The sequence below is a fragment of the Balaenoptera ricei genome, chromosome 10 (genome assembly GCF_028023285.1).
Source record: "Balaenoptera ricei isolate mBalRic1 chromosome 10, mBalRic1.hap2, whole genome shotgun sequence".
NCBI classification, from domain to species: Eukaryota; Metazoa; Chordata; class Mammalia; order Artiodactyla; family Balaenopteridae; genus Balaenoptera; species Balaenoptera ricei.
Window position 1 is genome coordinate 40,865,447 of NC_082648.1, and position 19,390 is coordinate 40,884,836.

The window sequence follows — 19,390 nt, forward strand, 5'->3', positions numbered from 1 at the left end:
GTTCCAATCCAATTGAATGAAGCATCTGAACTTCCTAGGTGTGGGAATTACGTTTAGGATAGAGGGATCACAGTGGGTTCTTCCTTTGTTTCATACTCTTGCAAAAAATCCACCGTGCAGAGAGTCAGGGAGATATGACTGCATATATCCATCTGGTGGGACCTAAAAATGGGAGTTTCTCGGCTGGGTTGTGTTTTATAGACTATTACACCTACTTTCTAAAGGCATCGTATTACTTGTGGATGGTTGGGAGCAACTTCTCACACTTTGGGGAATGTGGGTAGATGGCGTGCAGCACCACAGGAAAAATAGTGACCTTCAGAAAGCGGCCGAGATCAAGATCAATGAGAAGTATGAACATAAGAGCAGGAAACAAAACCCTGGACATTATGAAGGTGATTCTTTAGGTCTGCATAGGCTCTGAAAGTCCGGATTGGTTTAGACCTAGAAGGAAGTGGCGTCTGATTGGTTATTCAAAGTGAGAAAGACCGGTTACCTGGGTGGGATCTGCCGCCCTCTTACTAGGACGTGCCTTACCTACCTTTGTGACGTGGCCCAGCCGGCCTCAGCCTTAGGCTAAAGTGAGTGAGGTCCAAAGCCAGCGGCCCAGCGGAAGTGGGAGCGGGGCCATGGCTGACGGGGCCGAGCCCATGGGCCAATCCCAAGGTGCTGAAGTTAAAACCCAGCAGCCCACGGAAAATGTCCTCGGGGGACCGCCGAGGCAGGGCCCGCTCTCCGTGCTCAAAGTGTCCCAGCTGTTGCTCCGAGCCATCACTGCGCACAAAGGGCTGACTCTGGCAGCTCTCAAAAAGGAGCTCAGAAGTGCCGGCTACAGAGTGCGCAGGAAGTGCGGCCGCCACTCGCGCGAAGGGTCCAGGTCCCGTGTGAAGGGCGCTCTCCTCCGGGTCAGTGGCAGCGACGCCGCCGGCTACTTCAGGGTCTGGAAGATTCTGAAGTCGAAGAGAAAGCCGGGACGCTCGAGGTTGGAGGAGGGTGTCCGCTCGCCCAGGAGAACCCCTCTCGGGACGCGGAGCCCACGCAGGCGCTGCGGGAGACGCAGGGCGGCCAAGAAGGCCCGGGAAGTGTGGAGACAGAGCTCGAGGGCACACAGGAGGATGAGGAGGTTAAGGCCAAGGGCCAGGGAACCGGTGAGTTCCAGAGCCAAGGAGGAAGGGAGGGCCAAGGCAGTGGACGAGGGGAGAGGACGGACCGAGAAGGAAGACATCAGGCCCAGGACCCGAGACGAGAGGAGGCCACGCTCAAAGCCCAGGGAAGAGAAGAAACAGGCCCAGGAGAAGCCAGTAAAATTGACCATCCAGAAGCCAACCTCCGTTAATACCGACGGGGCTTCGAATAGGCAGGGGAAGACTCACGACCCAAGGGCTGCTCGCACAAAGACTTCCATTAAATCTGAAGGTCCTCAGAATGCAGCCGGGAATCCATAGTGTGGGAGCAACTTCCCTTCCTCCAGGCACAGATGCCTTTCCCCATAGGCTCCAATGAGAGCAGCTCCACACTCATTGAAATGGGCAAAACTATTTACATGACCTTTCCACCACATTGTGTCTGTTTCCTCTCTGCCGCACCTGGAAGGGAAAGGGTGGTTATTGAGGTGAGACCTGTAGCAGAAGCATGACAGGTGAAGAGAGAAAAAGGAGTTGAGATTCGGTTCCTGTTGCAGGAGCCAAGAAAATATCTTTCAGAAGGAAAGAAAACAGGTAGAAGAAAGCCAGCAACTTCATGGGATTAGATGAAGTGTTGAATTAATGTCAGATACCCTAGCAAATACATATTGAGTTCCGGGGGGACGGGCATGTAAGGAGAGAAGTGTGGGCATCACTGGGGCAAGAGAAGAATAGACAGCCTTTAGGCTAAGTGGTCCCACTGATCCAAAGTGTTCTTACCTGAAATTCCTTTTAGGAAAAAGTCCCTTCTCCCAAAATTGATTGTAATGGGTTTGTCGTTTTTGCCCTGATTTGATAATTGTTTTAACTTAGAAAATATGTCTTATATATTAATCCTTAGTTAAATAACAGTGTGTGTGAAAGCTAGCACAAGGCTTGACAAATGGTAGGTGCTTATCACAGAGAGTTAAATATGAGTATAAATAATTCGTGATGGAGTGATAATGTGCTACAGCAGAAAACTACACGGAATCAGTACTTAATGAGACCAGGATTCTAGTCAGAGTTCTGCCACTCTGACCTTAGCTGAGTTATTCACTTAATCATTCGTGGTCTTGGTTTCCTTCTCTGTAAAAAAAGTTGGAATTGGACTAGGATTATTTTAGGTGATATTAAGTGTCAGTAAAATGATAAGAGGGACTTAGACATCATGGTGTATGCTTTGATTGACAAAATTCATTAAGGGAATTATCAACTGGGAAAGTAATAGCTCCTAGAGAGGAAACTATTAAGATATACAGAATGCATATCAGCAGTATAAGATGGAGAAGGCTAAATAATGAAGAGCTAGGTCTTTGCTCTTCTTAAAAAAACAACATGTACTAAGCATTATATACCAAATTGGAGCAAATGTATGATTTCTTTTGGTTCTGAAAGCAGGGGTTAAGCACAGTGTGAGAGTAGTTCTCAGGCCATAGGCCATGACAGGACACAGAAATGATGCCTAGGGAAGTAAACATCCGTGTTTTTTTAGAGTATACCTGACCAATCTTTTCCCAGGAAAGTCTGATATCTTCTACAAGGGGGAACAGGATTTGTATTTAAAACAAACAGACTTAAGTGATGCTAATATTCACTCTCACACCCTTAAATGGGAATCACTGCTTTAAGCCTATACAGTGTAAGAGCAAAATGCTTGCAGTGTATCTCATCAGTAGATGATTTGAACTTTGAAATCTGCCCCTGCTGTAATTAGGTTTATTGTGCACTTGAATTGTCTGTGAGTGGTGGAATGAAGCAAACAGTCAGGAAATAGACACCTGAAAAGAGGCAATGAGAAACATTGTCTATTGAACACAATTAGAACAAAATTAATCAAATGCTCTTACGATAGCCAGATGTATTGCTCCTTTATAGTCCCAGGATGTTTTTACCTAAAGAACAATGTGGTCTAGAATTAGAAATCCTTTTCCCCTAAGTTAGGATGGGAAGGACACTGGCAACAATTTGTTTTCTAGATTTCCTAAGAATCTTCATGCTTCTGTTTATATTATGATGATTTCTTCATTTAAGCAAACTTCATTCACTCAGTAAACTTATCAAATCTGTTAAGTGCCAGACTTAAATAACTTACATAGCTAACAATGGTCATTTCAGATTATTTTTCATTGATAAGCTTTAGGGTGGTTCTGATGAAATATGAGAAATGACCTTAACTCATAGGTAGGCAATCGAGATTATCTAGACCATACTTCTGTGGAAGAAATTCCCAAGAATCGCTCATCTCATCCCTGTTCACAAATGACTAAGTGTCTGCAAGATTCTCAACCCTTTGCTGGGAATAAAGATGGATAAAACATAATCCCCACTTTTCAGTGCTCACATTCTAGTGGCATATTTGGGTATTTAACCTTGGTCAGAGCAAATAGAACACCCCTGACATCAATTCTTTGCTCTCCTTTTATCTCAACTGCCTAGTGTAACGATGATCAGAAAATTGTTGGACTTTAGAGTTGTAATGCCCTCTAGCATCAAATATTCAATAGTTGTTGAAAAAACAAATACAAATGGCCTTTAAAAATATGAAAAAAGTATAACTTTACTCATAAGGGAAATGCACATTAAAACAATAAGACAGCATTTTTAATCTAAAATGTTTAAGAACCTCTATTGGTGAGGCTGTGGGGAAACAGGCACTCACATACAGTGCTAGTGGGAGTGTAAATCTCCATGACCCCAGTGGAAGAAATTTGGCTTTCAGAATTACAAATTCAAATGTCCTTTGACCCAGTGGAACCACTTTTAGGAATTTACCTTTTAGATATTAATGCATTTGTGAAAAGACTTATGTCCAAGGTATTTAGTGCAGCATTGCACTAAATGATATTAATGGAAATATCACTAGGGGACTGGTTAAACTGTGAAACTTCAATACAGTGAAACAGCATACAGCTACAAAAAGGGGGAGATTCTCTATGTATTGTTATGACAAGCTCCCCAAGATAGATTAAGTGGAAAAAATTCAAGACATTGAGTATACCAAACTACCTTTTGTGTAAAATGAAGGAAAATATATCTCTTTGCAATTGTATAAAGAAACTCTGGAAGATTACACAAAAAAATCTAAGTGGTTCTGTATTGTGAAGGAAGGTGATGGGAATTGTAGGAAACACATAGAAATGTGTTTCATTTAACACATTTTCAGATTCGTATAAATTGTAACTTGTTCAAAAATAAGGTAGAAATTTCCACATAATTGTCAGTTATAGTTTTTTCGTTTATAAGGTGGTTTACACTTTTGCATGCACTATTTCATTTTACTTCACTACAATCTCTTAGATTTTAAATTAAAAAGCTAATGTTTAGAAAATGTACAATTTAGAAATTGACTTTTAACTGCAAATCCAGTGCTCTCTTCACTACAGTTATAGATGTTGAGTGGGGCCTCACCATCTACTCATTAACTCTACATCTTTTTTTATGTAGGGAAAGGTCAGAAGTTTAGAATTCATTTATACACTTGAGTGTTTTAATAATTTAGTGGTTTCTTGTAGGGAAAGGTGTTCTCCAACACACTGGGGGCAGTGTGTTTTCAGAACATGAAAATATTTCCGTTTGTCAGTGGTCTCAAAGCAATAGATTTCTCCTATTCTTCTTTCTCCTCTGAGGACTTCTAACATGGCAAGGCTGTCTGGTTGGGCTGCAGATCCAGCCAAAACCTAAGTGCCTAGCAAGGACAAGAAGACAGGTTGCTCGGGGAATTAATTGAGGGACACCATGCTGGAAAGGACTTTTAAAAAGCCAAAGGATTTGGAAGAGAGGAACTGAAGACTGACGCGGTGTCAGCATGAGTCCTGTCAATGCTAGGAAAGACACTGATAGGAGAGTAAGAAGAAGGAAGTCAGGATTTCAGTCGTCCACTGGAACTGGCTGAGAGAACAGGTCCATCAATGAACAGTCACAGTTGTGTTTCTCCTTCCTCTGTCAGTTCCTTCCCTCTTCCCCTTTTTGGTTAGGGGAAAGACCAGACATGTCAAAAGTTTTACTCCAAGTGCCTGGGGGGGAAGTAAGAGTGAACGCAAGAAAATTGTGAAACATATGCAGTACGAGGCAGGTGGCAAAACAGGCTGGCTGGTGTTAAGAACGCTGCAGAGACAGATCACCCCCTAAGCAGTAGGATTGAAGCTCTTGAAGGCAACTCCCATGAAGAAGAGCAAAGCCTTTGGGCTGCACCCAGTGCCTGCAAAGTGATTCCCTTTCCCCACCCCAGTGAAGCTCCATGGGTGAGAGGCCATGTCAGTGGGTCACAGGCTGGTGGTTTTACCCAGGCCAGGTTTCCATGTTTTTTCCCCACACTGTTTCTTACCCTGTCCTCTTGATACCCTCTACCAGATGCCCATCCTCTTCACCCTCAAAGGTGAATGCATCTGGTGGACCCAGTTCCTGTCTAACTCCATCTGTGCAGGTTTCCTCTGGCTCCCCCCAAACTTCCAATAATTGCACATTTGTCTAGGGGGTCAGTTCAGTCACCACCACCACCTCAGGCTCCAGACTCAGGCTCAGCACTCTAAGGGTCTCTCAAGAGTGGATCAGCACTTAAACGACCCTGAGATGGAAGGCCTCCTTAAATTCATGGGCTAGGCCCTCACTCACCTCACCCTTGGCCCGGCCTGCTCAGCACTCTGCTCCCTGAGTCTCCAGAACAGGTTGCCTCCCTAGCTGATGGGAGTGACATCTGGGAGCCAAGACACTAGGAGGGAGGTGGGGAGGCCTAACTTGTGGTATCTTGAGGTGTGTGTTTTGGGAGGGGCAGCGAGGGGCCCCTGCATGGCTGCGTGACTCCCCCTGGAGCTGTCTGGTGTTTCCCACTCTGCTGCAGCCTTTTTATCAGGAGAGAAGAGCTGAGAATGGAAGGGAGAGGAGAGGATGGAGAAAGGCAGACAGCGACACAGCCAATACATCCTTTATTCAACTGACAGGGATCATACTGTATTAGAGATCTCGAAAGATACGGATGAAGGTCCCTGGTGGGGTAATCCTTGGGAAGTTCACTGTCCCTCAGAGGGAAGCAAGTCAGACAATAGCTAGAAATCTGGCAGGCACTAGGCTGTTGGGCTGGATGGCAAGTGGGCATACACCCCCAGAGTTGCCTGGAAGAGGGTCCCTTGGCGCACAGTGTCCTGAGGTGTGGCAGGAGAGTGGTGGCAGTGGAGGAGTCGGCTGAGGAACATGCTAAGTACAGGGGCCATCACCATACTCAGTCTCCCAGGCCTGGGACAGCCAGTGCCTGGGACGTAGTAAGCATGCAAAAAATGGAAACTTCATCAAGGGAAGAAGAGCCTGTAGGGAGGGAGTAAAGAGCCTGGATTTGGCAGTACAGGCAACCTTGGCCAAGTCCAGATGTGGGGAGATGTGTATGAGAGAGAGAGGCAGAGTGGGGAGATGGCAGCTGAGATGCTGCAGCCAAGCCAAGAATCTGAGGGAAGAAAGTGGGAAATATGAGGAATGGACTCTGCTTAGTAGGCTTGATGACAGAAAAGAAACTGGACAGTAGGCAGAGGGACAGGTAGCAAGTGGGCTCACGATGGAATGGAACTGGCTAGAAACTTGAAGCGAGAAACTACAATGGAAGAAGGATAGGAATTGGGAAGAATAAATACCCTTGGAAAGGTGTGGCATTCCCCAGGCAAAACAAAGCAGAAAGCCAAACCAAACCAAACCAACTGAAAAAGAGAAGTGGGAGTGAAGAGTGGAGGAAGAGCTCTGCTTACTGTACGGAGGCTGTGGCAGGAAAGGAGAGAGGGAGAGCCTGAGTCCTGGAGTTGAAGAAAGCTGTAGCCAACCTTCTCTGCCTTAGGAGACGGGTTGATTGCCTCCCCCGAAGAAACCTGGGTTCACTCTAACCTTTTGACCTTGCAGAGCGCCACAGAGGTGGCAGGTTTGCAACTGTCCTCATGGGTATGTCTAGGAGAGGGGGTGGAGGAGGTATCAGGGCCAGGGCCTGCAAGACAGATCCCTTCCTGTAGCCTGAACTGGACAGAATCTTCAAAGCAGGAGGATGCAGTTTTGACACAGGCACCATGGCTTAATTGGTTACAACCTCTACCAAGTAAACAGAGTCTAGGTTCAAATCTTGCTTGTGTCACATCTTACTAAATGAGCCTGGTTTCCTCTTATGTCCTGGGGGCTCTCTAATCCTCCTGCTGCCCTTGCCCATGATTTGGGTTGGCCAAATCATGGTTAGGAATCCTCTGCATGGCCCCTTATTGGTCTCCAGTGCAATTGTGGGGTAGGAATACTTGGGTCCTTAGGGGCTTGAGACAGATGGCCTTACTCTCTACCTTTGTGCTGAATGCCCACCCCGCCTGCCTCCAGGGCAACTTATTAGGCCTGAAAAAGGACCAGATAACTAACAAAGGAGGACCATTTCTTTGGATTTTTCAGTTTTACATTGGATTTTTCAGTTTTACATTGGATTTACCTTCTTTGAGGTGTCTGCTTTTTGTCTTTTCAGATTTCTCGACCCATGAATTCTCAATACCCATTTAAGAAGCTCCAGCCCCAACCCCAACCAATTACAACAGCTTGGTAGTTACCCCACCACAGTTTCTGAAATTGGTGACTAACCCAGTTCTTTCACTGACTTAAGGGTGGGGGAATAACTTGGGACCCAAGAGGAATTGAACTGAGGAGCAACTAGCCTAGGATTTTGCAGAAAATAAATCTGAGAACAGGGGTGTGAAGATTCCATCTCTCCCTATTTGAAGATGGTGAGGAACCACTGATTAAAATGGAATTTGAATCTCCTAGCCAGTAGTTCTTAAACTTGAGCCTACATCAAATACCCTGGTAGGTATGTTAAAAGACCGATTGCTGGGTTCCATCCCCAAAGTTTCTGATGGAATAGAAATAAACTTTGCCATCTCAGGATCTCTAAGGGGCCTAAGGGAATAGATTTCACTTTTCCGTTGTTGCCCAACCCCACTCACCCCCATCCAGTGCACTCAACTGAATAGAGATGGAAAGAACTTGTCTTCTGGAACCTCTGGTTCTGAGTCAGGGCTCACCTTGCCCTTGATGGAAATAGGAAACAGTGGTTTGATTGTAGGAGTGCTGGAAAGGGGAGGATTTTGTCCCAAATTATCACCCCTTTGCTCCCTGAAGGCATAACATCACTTTAACAAGGGAAAATCTTTTCCTTTTTCCACTTCCACTATCAGAACTACAGCTTAAAATGTAGATAGCTCTGAGAAAGCTAACCCTTTGGTTACAATCTCCATTGTAAGGGATTCTTTGCAGAGATACTCTGATGGGGTGGAAAGGCAAGGATACTTGGGCTCTGAATAGGGTAGAGGCACCACACAGAGGGAAAAAGGTGACAGGTTCCTAAATATGGACTTCCCTATTTTACATTTTGCTCAGAGAGAACACGGAGATATTTTTTATTTAAAGGGGATAGGATAGGGTAGACATGTGGCAGAGGCAGTTGGGAGGAAGATGGGAGTGTTCCCTGTGGAAAAAATCACTCAAATCTCTTTGCCCAGCTGATGGCTGTTGCTTATTTTATTTTTCGTCCAAGGGAAGTGGTGTTGGACGGAGGTAGAGAAGACAGCAGTACAGTAGAAATGACCTAAAGGGATGCCCCTTCTGCAGAATGCCCTTAGATGCCATGTTGCCTTTCAGTTGGGTGCTATGAGTGCACCTACACTTCGGGGGCTTCACTTTCTCACCTTACAATTACTAAAACAGATCAAAGGCTGGAGGTTAACACCTGGTTATTAAGAGGCATGATCCGATGGTATGGACAGTCACCTCATACAAGTCTTTAAAACAAGGTTCGTGAGGAGCTGGATTTGTCAGCATGTCATATGAATTTTTTAAAAAACATAGAGTAGAATGTAAGCAATACCCTTCAAGTCATTAAAGACTAGACACTCCTTATATCCTATCGCCTCTGGTATCTTAGTCCTTAAAATGTTTAGTGATCCTTGCCTTGTAATTCTTGACACAAATATATAATGACCATATTGGGTCAGGGTGACTCCTTTCTTTGACCCCCATTTAGTGAATCCATGGATGGGCTGTGAACCTGTTAAATGTGTATGCAAAACTGAGTGAATTACTAATATCTTTTTTTCCTCAAAAGTGAGTTTATGGTTTTTTGTCAGATTCTCAAAAGGGCCTGTGATCCAAAACAGGTTCTGAACCATTGCTCACATAGAGCTGATTTGTATTAATGAATGAGGCATAGTGGGAGGGTAAAAGAAATGGCATAGTCCAGTTTTGCCAGTGGAACCCAGTATTTTCCTGTGCCCTGGGGCATCTCCTAATACTGATCCTAAAATGCTCCTGTCTCTGAGGACCTGGGACAAGGATGCCTTACAAAGAAAGGGCTGGCCATTTTGCTCTATTCATAGGAACATAAGCAAGAGAAGTACATTCTAGGCAAAGAGGGAAGGCTGCTCTGAGCAGAAGGGAGGTAGGGGCTGGGTTGCTCAAGTCATACCCACTCTAAGAAGCCCAGTGAGCAAAATGACCCTATTTTTGGCTCCATTTGGGCCCAGGACTCTAAGGAGCTATGATTCACCCAGTTTTTCCTAAGCAAGTGGAACAGTCATTAAACTAGACTGTTGCAGCTAACTTCCTCTTGCCTCTCTGGTTAATTCCACCAACTGTGGTTGAGAAATGTGTGTTAAGGAAAAACCAGAATCTAAGCATTAAAGAGAAAATATCCCACTTCCATCCTCTTTGCTTTTCTCCCTCCCTAACCCCAAACTGCTCTTACATACAAGGTAGTTTTTAAATGATAAGATTGGTATTAACACATCATCAACAAAGAGAAACAATGACCAACTCATCAACTAATGGATGCTAGAATACTTATGCAAGTTCTGGAGTTGGAGAGTCTTAGGGCAGACACCTTTCCAGAATTGGGAGGAAAACCAACCAGAAAGCTCATTACCCTGCATCAGCTGAATAGCTAAGCCACAGCCATTTCCCCTAAAGTTCTGTTTAGGGGACTGAGATCCACAAGAATAACTCTGCCCCCTTGATGAGGCAGTCAAGGTCAAACAAGAGTGGTGATAACAACCTGCAAGCACTGTGACTCCTGCCTTAATTTCCCAGCACTTAAAACAAGACCAAAAAATCCACTAAGCACAAAGCTTCTATATGTACCTTGCTTGAAATCAGTAAGAAACAGCTCACCTCACTGAGGGTGTCTCTTTCTCTCTCCACTTTGGCAAAAAGAATCTGTGGCCCACAGATTCAGACCTAGACTTAAATATCCACAGTTATCTTGATCTCAGTGATACTGGGGAAGGCTTTATACCTCAACTGCCACAACTTGACCCTTTCCACTAGGGCTCCCTTGATCACTCAGCTTACTTACTATCTTGAAACAAAACAAAAAAATCCTTACAATCCCCACTACCCTCATCCCCAGAACATAGCCCCTAGAAAATCTAGCTTATACAGTTTGCACTTTGCATGCTCTCTTCAAAGACCCTGCACACAGATACACAGACACATAAAGACACTGTCAAGAGGAAAGGGGTCTGTTCAAGGGGATAAAGTATTTTTCTTCTGTGTGGGCCTGGGTTACTTGGGGGTATAAGGTCCATCTCTTAGCACTGTAGTGTGGTGTCTCAGCTGGATATATGTATATGCAGGGTGAAGGGAGCAGGAACAGGGGTGAGAAGGTTATTGTTTCTGTTTTTCAGCAGGTTGGGTGAGAGGTGTGGATGTATATTCAGATGATCGGTGTAAGGATGATGGGCCCACACAAGAATGAGGTCTGCCCCTCAGCTTTCATCTGGATAAAAAAGGGGGCTCTGGGTGCCTGATCACTATCTCTTTCCTGTTTCCTCGTTACTCTCTAACCCAGTGTTCACCAGTATGTTTCATGGAGTCACCAGTTCTGTGGGATGTGAGATAAAAAGGATACTGAAGTCAAATAAATTTAGGAAACACTGCATTAAAAGAGGCTTAACCATTTGCTCTACTGCATAAATTTTCAGAGCCTTTAATATGCCAATATGGTCTTTCTCTTCATATATATATATATAGAGAGAGAGAGAGAGAGAGAGAGAGAGAGAGAGAATAGTTATGTTATGGAAGGGTGATACTCAAAATATTTAACGACTGGTATGGCATAAGCTCCAACCAACCAATCCAAGCAGTTTGGGCCTTAGCCAAAAACTGCTGGTACCACTGTACCCTGGAGAATGGGCTCAGGCTGAATATCAGCCCATGCAGTAGGCACTGTTTCCCAAAAGTTTTGCCCAAAGAACTCTACTTTATGTGGCATCTCATAGAACTGGTGAGAAATACTCTGGCCAATGCTGGAACCTCATCTTTCTAGGGATGGACTGGGACTCATGACTCTGGCCACGGGGGTGCAGGAGAGGGTCAGCTCTGGCAGAGACTCCTGGTAGCACCGGTTGAAAGATGTGACCACAGCTGCAACAGAAACAGATTTCAAAAGACAGATGTCCCTCTGTCCCAGCTGCTCCGGGGACTCTGTCCCTGGTGGGTCAGCAGGTGCCTGTCCAGGTGGTGTTTACGGCCGAAGCTCTTCTCACAGCGCGGGCACTGGAAGGGCTTCTCCCCGGTGTGCGTCAGCCAGTGTCTCACCAGGTGGTGCCGTCGGCCAAAGCTCTTCCCACACTCAGTGCACACGTGGCACTTTGGCACTGGCGGAGCGCGCTGCCGCTTCCGAGCCCCAGGGCTCTCTGCAACCTCTTGGCCCTTGCAGGGTTTGCCTTCTGCGTGTACTCTCTGGTGGCTGGCCAGATGGGAGTTGCATCGGAAATTCTTTCCACACTCAGAGCACTTGCTGGGCTTGTCATGTAGGTGGGTTTTCTGGTGTCGGATCAGGTGATGTCTTCTCCCAAAGCTCTTCTCACACTTGAGGCAGCTGTAGGGCCTCTCCCCAGTGTGTGTTTGCTGGTGCCTGGCAAGGTGGGAGCCCCACACAAACTGTTTCCCACACTGGGGGCATGTGTGCGGTCTTAACAGGGAATCCATTTCTGTGCTACACAGAAGGTTTGAGAAGCTATCTTCCTGAAGAAATGGTGGGCCAAGGAGCATGCCTCTGGAGCTCCTGGGCATGGAATCCCAGCTCTCATCCTGCTCTGGGTTCCAGAGAACGGTATCTTCAGACACACTAGATAACATTCTGGGAGGTTCTGCTTCTAGTTCAGGGGTATCCCCTTCGTGCTCACTTCCATCTCCTGTGGAGAAGGGAAAATACCGACCCCAAGAGGGGAGTCACAAGGGAGTACCCCAGGACCTGAGTCATAGGTGAGGTTGTATGATGCCTATTAGGGCCTAAACCTCACCCCATAAAGGCTGAGAGAACAGATTTTAATGTTGTATAAGACAGTGCAAGAGGTACAGAGGTTAAAAGCCTAGCCTTAGGAGACAGATACCCAATTTTGAATCTCAGCTTTCCCACTTAACTTCTGTAGGCTTTCCTTTCTTCTTCTGTAAAATTGGAATCATTATAAGATAGATGTTATAAGACAGATAGGATAGTACCTGCATATAGTAAGCACTAGTAAATGGTCTATGCTATTGTTGTTATTTATTACTGTTATTTATTTAGCACTTAAAAAAAAAACTATTAATCACCATCTTCCTGCCTAAGCATAGATGGAGAGAGTTAAGAAATGTGCTACAATCATCACTGGCTGGGTGACCACCTGTCAGCACTAGAGACATTGTGGAAGGCATTTCCACAATGGGTGGCAGGTTGAACAACAACAACAATTAACATTTATTGAGTGCTTATTATGTGGCTGGTACTGTTCTACTACGGTTACATATTTAAATCTCACAATAATTTATAGATGAGGAACCCAAAGATAAGTTAATTACTTTTCCAAGGTTCCACAGGTATGGTCCTGGATTCAGATCCACAAAGTTTAGCTCCAGAGCCTGCCCTCTAAACCACTGTGTTACACCGTCTTGCTTTTGAAGAAAAAGATCTCTAAACCTTTCAGTACTATAACTCTCTGAGGCAGAGGAGGGACATGTAATGATGAAACTCCAAAAGGGGTGAAGGCCGTGGCTGAGTGTATTCTACGTCATTACCTGTATATGTGACCTTCAGAATGTCCCTCTCTTCTAAGTCCTGGGGGTCAGGAACCCATTGTTCTTCCCCTCCTTCTAGTTGAGAAAGCATATCCAGTTTGGGGATTGGAAATCCTGCCCATGGGAAAGGAAAACAGAGATGTCAATTAGTTCAACCATAATTCTCATTTCTGAAAAAAGCTGTTTCCTAGATTATTCCTTGGAACTCTATAGATAGAAAAGGCCAGGGGACTTCCCTGGTGGTACAGCGGTTAAGACTCCATGCTTCCAAGGCAGGGGGCCCGGGTTCGATCCCTTTTCAGGGAACTAGATCCCGCGTGCCGCAGCTAAGACCCAGTGCAACCACATCAGTAGAGAAATATTAGGAAAAAAAAAAGATAGAAGGCCAGATACAAGCCTTTCCCTCTTTCCCCCTCCCGTTTCTGTTCAGTCCCTCTTCTTTCTTTCAGAAAATCATACTTTCTTCCCAATGAGTGTTCTCTTCCACTCAAAGTTCAAATACTTCCAGTCCAACTGTCTTTTCTGGTCATAACTTCACTTAATTAGCCCTACTGCAGCTGTCTCACCACCTACACTCCCATCTTTCCCTAGGTGGTTTCTGAGTTTCCAAGGACTCAGTTCCATCTCTTAGGTGTCCTTCTCTCTGCTTTGAAAGAACCTCCCAATTCCCAACCACGAAGAGCCTAAAGTTCTCTTCTCTAATAATGCACATCATTTTGTTGTTTTTAAAAATATGACACTTTACTTCCTTTCCCTTTGAATTAGCTCTAGCGTTCTTTCTCTAGTGGAAGCCTAGACAGATTCTCTGCCTAGAAAAGAACCCCAAATAGACGCTCTCCAACAGCCCTGGAGCAGATGACTCCATTCTCCCAGAGTACAGTCATTTAGTGGCTGGGGAAGGCCATGCTTACTTAGAGAGACCACTATCCCACAGTTTTCCTGCATGACGTATTCTCCATAAAAGTCTGTCTGAGAAGGGTCCAGGCTCCGCCACTCCTCCTGAGAGAAACACAGTGACACATCCTTGATGGTTACCAGGCCCTGAAACAAAATGTAGCATCATCTGTCAGCAGCTGTTCCTTAAGGAAAATGGGTTCTCAGTATAAAACGCTGAGGTAGTAGTAGAGGGGAGAGGGCAAGAGAGTGTCTAGAAAAAGAACTGCCCAGAGGTCCCTGGGCAGGGCACATGGTTTTGGTGAAGAGGAAATGAGGAAAGGGGTAAAGGTAATGGTCCGTGAATGAGCGAGGATAACGGCTGTAGAGGAGTTTCCCAAATTGGGACCATGAGAAGTTGGAGGCACCACAAACTCTTTGGTCCCTCTGTTTAGTTACAGGTGTCTGCCCAGTCTCTTCTCACCGGCCTTATTCTTTTCCTTGTAGAAACTGTGTACTAGCTTCTCCTTTCTCCACTTGACCTTTCCTTTCCTATCAGCACAAAAGAATATAGATAAAATATTCTTTCTTGCCCCCTTCCCCTATTATGCCATATCCTTATCTTTTAAGGCAGCATAGTGTGGCAGTTAGGAGCCCAGATTCTGGAGCCAAATGACTCCTAGCTCTGCCACTTATTAGCAGTATGACCTTATACAAGTGCCTTAATCTTTTTCTGTCCAATTTTCTCATCTGTAAAATGGGGATAACTGAGTTTCTCTCAGGGTAAAATGAGTTACTATACATAAAGCACTCAGACAACAGCAAGCATGGTAAGCACTTTGGGAGTATGGATACTACTACTACTATTATTACTGTCTTCCCATGGCTCTCCCCTTGCCTTCTGAATCTAAACCTGTTTTCTCTCTCTGGCTCTGCCCCTTTTTACATCTTTCTATCTTCTATTCTTTTCCATAAATGCTCTATCATCCACCCAATCCTGTCTACTTTATGTTCTTCCAAGCTTCCTTCAGGTCCTCTTTTCCTAATCTTTCCAGATTTATTTCTTAAAGGACATTAATGAATTGTTCTTAAATTCCCCCTGTGGATAGCACAGCCATCCATTAAAAAACAAAACAAAACACCTAACCTCTAGGAATTCCCTTCTTCTCATCATGCCTCCATTCATTTTTTAAAAGGGTATTATGAGCCCCTTGGAAAGGGATAGAATCTGTTCAGACATAAAATGGACATACCATTAGTGGTCATGTGAAATGACAAATCAATGGAATGACGCAAAGGCTGTAGAAAGGCAGCGTTGAGAAAACCCTGAGAGAGGCCAAGGGAAGAACACAGCCCACCTGTGATCCAGCTGCAAGAAGTGCAGCTGCCATCTCCCAATCTCCAGTGCTCCCTTCCTGGGGAATGGCAGGAACCCAGGGAGCCGACTGAGCTGGTGAGGGGAGAGAGGAACCATTAGAGATGGGGCATCCATCCTTTCCCAATTAGAGCCTGGGCCCTATTTTAGAGGGGCTTAAGGGTCACATTTTTTTTCCTATATTTTTACCCATTGGTAAGACTCAAATGCATAAATGTAGTAGAAAAGACTCTCCCTCAAAATATCCTGAAAGGGTACCGAGTGGTTGTTAGTAGAGCATTTATCTCATCCATTTCTACTCGACTAGCTGTGGTTTGAATTTATATTATTTGAATGTAATTTTCATCTTGTAAAGTGCATTTTACCGAGTGTGTTTTCCAACAGCAGTCAGTGTTTCTGTCACTTCCTTGGTTTCCCATATTTGTTACCACTAACCATGTAGCATGTGGAGGGAGTGATTATGCAAGAAACGGGAGAAGCCCAGTTACATGGTTTGCAGAATCCAGGTGTTCATTATATTAATATTTCTGTGACCAGAGCCCATAAGTTCCTTGTATTTCTGTGACCTAGTCCTGGTACTGACTATGCTGTTCAGTCAGTCCATGGCAATTTGGGGATTTTTAACTCTACTTTTTCAACAGAGATTAGAAGACTATTCTCTGCACTGTGCTTCCCACACACACCCCCTCCGGGCTCTCACCCTTCTCCTGAAGCGACTGTGGCTCCTCTTCAAGGTCACAGCACAGGTGCTCCAGTGGCCCTGGTGCTGTTCTCCATGGCCCCTCTTCCTGGCTTCCCCTTTCCACCTGGGGCTCCACTCCATCCAGCTGAACACTCATTGATTCCCATCCTGTCCCCAGGGCTGCTGTCTGTTCTGAAAGCATTTTTGCTACAAACCCAAATTGTGACCTGGAACAAATTCATATCAGTTATGCCCATGAAAATGGAAAGGGGTGATATTCCTAAGGGAGTTATGGAGAACAGCCCAGGGAGAAAAGATGACACTGGATAGGAGGAGCTTGATGAAAGATGAACTTTAAAAGCTTGATGTGTTCCAATCAATTGAACCTGAGCCAGAAAAGAGCAGGTGCTACACAGCAAAGTCACAAATGTTTATTTTGGGGCTGGAAGAACTTCATTAAAAAAAAAAAAAAAGAACAATCCTGGAAATTCAAAAGCTATCAATTAATTTCAACAACTGAAAATACTTAACTGGAAATTTCAACCACTGAATGTAAGCAATCTGGAAATATGCAGGATGGGATGCAAACAGACTTGCACTCAATAAAAACAGATGTAATTACACATAAGATTTTCTGCCACAAATTCCATTCTCATCAGTTAGTCTAGAATGAAATGATTACTATACGTAGAAGTCCTAGTCAAAGGGTGTATTTTTTATGAGGCTGTACCAAATGGTGCCTTACTTAGGACAAGCCTCAACAAACAGACATATAACTTGTCACTCTGTTGTAGAAAAAGAGAACTGGTAGTAAATATGGTAGAAAGATCAATAACTTGGAAAGCAGGTATAAGACTCTAAAGCAACCCTAAAAGATAAGAGAAACTGTTGGTCAGTTAATGTCTGATTGAGAAAAGAAAAGAACAGAAAGGGTTTGGACTAGGTAGAAAAGGGGGAAGCAGGTGCTGCTAACATGACCCTGGGGTGAATTAACAGCCCTGTGATTTAAAACACAAGAAAGAACCTGAGACACAGGATAGAACCAGTCAGATCTCATTACAAAAACATATTCAATTTTAAAGAAGCGTATGGTGAAGCCAGAGTGTGTTCCATCAGAAGAAACAAAAGTGAAGAAAGGGATGGGAAATATGTACATTGGGGGAAAGTTCAAAACAATGGACATAATCTTCTCTTGACTAGGGAAGAAGGCTGATGAATGATGCTGCCAATGAATAAAAAGAGAGATGTTTTCTATCTCTATGTAGATCTCTTCTCTTGATTGCAAGAGAAGAGATTTAGGTTAGATTAAGAAAAAATTCCTAATAATCCTGCAGTGCATGGGACCTGGTTGAAGGCTTTTTGCTCTGGACATCTTAGGAGCAGGACAGGTTGTGTTGTGATAGCGGTCTCCCTGCCTTACAGCAGGGAAATAGTCTATGAGACTGTGAAGAGTCCCTTTTTGCTTGGCAACATCATATTTTTGTGATTCTTACTCAATGCCCAAGCAGTCAGAGCCAGTGAAAGTCTTCCACAAACAGGTCAGAACCTTGGTAACTGTTCTGGCTCACTCGTATCCATCCAAAAACATTTGCAAGAATCCAGGAGCCCAGGATAGGCAATGACAACTGTCAAGTTGTTCATTTTCTTGCCTATTTGTCTTCGACAAAAGAGGTAGGTGGGAACTCTAAGCTCAATGCACAGGAAGGGAACAAATTTCCCTTTCATCTCAGAAGTCCAGAGATGTCTCAGGGCCTCATGGGAGCAGCCTGGACTGATTCCCAGCTTACAAGGTTTCCTTTTCAGAGACTTCTCATGAGAAAGGAAAATTCCCAATAAAGCAATAAAGGGAAAGTTCCATCTTAGCTTTTTCCTCTGACTTCCAGCCCCTGTATTCACTTCACTTTTAACATGTAAAGCATGGATTCCCCCTCTTCACCAGATGTCTTCCTCATTCTCTAGCTCCGTTGGAAAGTCCTCCTTCAGGACTTTACCTCTAGGTAAATATCTGGACACCTGAGACCCACTTCTCCATCTCTCCAGCAGCAGAGTCCCTTGATAGGAAGCCTCTTTCGCAGGCCAGATGTGAGCCTCTCCAGACCACTGACAGAAAACCTGTGGAAGTGCTAGCAGAAATATCAGCAAAGGAGGGGACAGGTACTTGTCCTCAGACTGCATTTGCTAAAATATACGCTCTCTCACAGCCAGCACCTGGGCAGTTAAGGTGTCAGCCCTAACCTGGTTTCTCCCGGCTCCAGGATGATCCCAGGCCTACTGGAGTCGGGGTTCTAAGACTTTCACTGCCCGCTTTTCCTCACATATCTGGGGGGCATGGCACCTGTAGAAGTTGGTTTCTGCAGCGAATGTTGTTGGATAGAGAAAGGGCCATGCTACCGAAATGAGTAGTCCAAGGACACAGGGACAGTCGCGCTGTCAGAGAAGCCTGGCCCCTGCCCCGGGCGGGGCGTGGGCGGGACGGGCGCCCGCTCCGGAGTAAGGTTGCTTCTTCCCTCCTTGTCACAGTGCCCCTGGAGAGGGTCAGATTTCAGAGAACCCGAGAGAGGCAGAGCTGGAGCAGGGGAAGTGAGGTCAGAAAACAGGTTTCTCGTGAACTGGGGCATGAGCAAGTGAAGAAAAAGGAGCCGCGGGGTGACCTGCGCGCGGTGACAGCGGCGGGAACCCGCGGGGCCTGACAGCGACGATGTGGGGACGGGGAGACAGGAGAGGGGCGAGCACAGAATGTCAGTGTGGCCGACCCCCGCCCCCCAGAATGGCAGCGACCCAGAGGCCGCGACGACCCTCCTCCCCGCCCCCACGGGTGACCGGCCCCACTCACCGCCCCGGGAAGCCAGGCGTCCCTCCCTCCAGCCGCGACTCCCTCCGCCCGGCCCCACTCACCCCGGTCGTCTTGGCCTGCGGCCCGGTGCCTCCCTCCCGGGCGCCGCCTGCCCCTCCCCTCCGCCCTCGCTTCCTCGGAGCCGGCGGCCGCGGAGCCAGCGACAGGCGGAGACGGCGGCCCGGCGGGCGCGGGCGGGGCGGGCACAGGAAATCCCCGCCCGCTTCCGGGGCTCGGCGGCCGCGGCGGCGCCGAGGTGGGTGGGGGCCGGGGCGGGGGACGGGCTGCGGCTCCAGGGCCCCCAGGCGGCCCGGCCCCGCATCTCGGCGCCCGCCGCCCCTGGACGCCGCGGGCCCAGGCGCCAGGATCCCGGCCGACCTTGGCGGCTCGCCCCCGCCCTCTCCCTG

The 19,390-nt window shown here is 46.1% G+C and overlaps 2 protein-coding genes across 4 annotated transcripts; one reads left to right on the plus strand and one right to left on the minus strand.

Moving 5' to 3' along the window:
- Nucleotides 1–274: 274 nt before the first annotated feature.
- LOC132373724 (testis-specific H1 histone) lies at nt 275–1,445 on the plus strand. Its single transcript, XM_059937350.1, has 2 exons — nt 275–395; nt 583–1,445. The coding sequence occupies exons 1-2, from the start codon at nt 275–277 to the stop codon at nt 1,443–1,445; spliced, it is 984 nt and encodes a 327-aa protein (XP_059793333.1).
- Nucleotides 1,446–3,705: 2,260 nt separating this feature from the next.
- ZNF641 (zinc finger protein 641) lies at nt 3,706–19,166 on the minus strand. Of its 3 annotated transcripts, none has more exons than XM_059935782.1 (6): nt 19,046–19,166; nt 16,169–16,377; nt 15,452–15,543; nt 14,132–14,219; nt 13,221–13,334; nt 3,706–12,358 (listed from the first exon to the last, which is right to left on the minus strand). In XM_059935782.1, exons 2-6 carry the CDS (start codon nt 16,350–16,352, stop codon nt 11,604–11,606), a joined length of 1,233 nt encoding a protein of 410 aa, XP_059791765.1. In that variant the 5' UTR covers nt 16,353–16,377; nt 19,046–19,166; the 3' UTR covers nt 3,706–11,603. The 3 variants fall into 3 exon arrangements, with proteins under 3 accessions (XP_059791765.1, XP_059791763.1, XP_059791764.1); XM_059935780.1 differs by having other exon boundaries at nt 14,132–14,261; XM_059935781.1 differs by having other exon boundaries at nt 14,132–14,261; nt 18,984–19,047.
- Nucleotides 19,167–19,390: the final 224 nt, after the last annotated feature.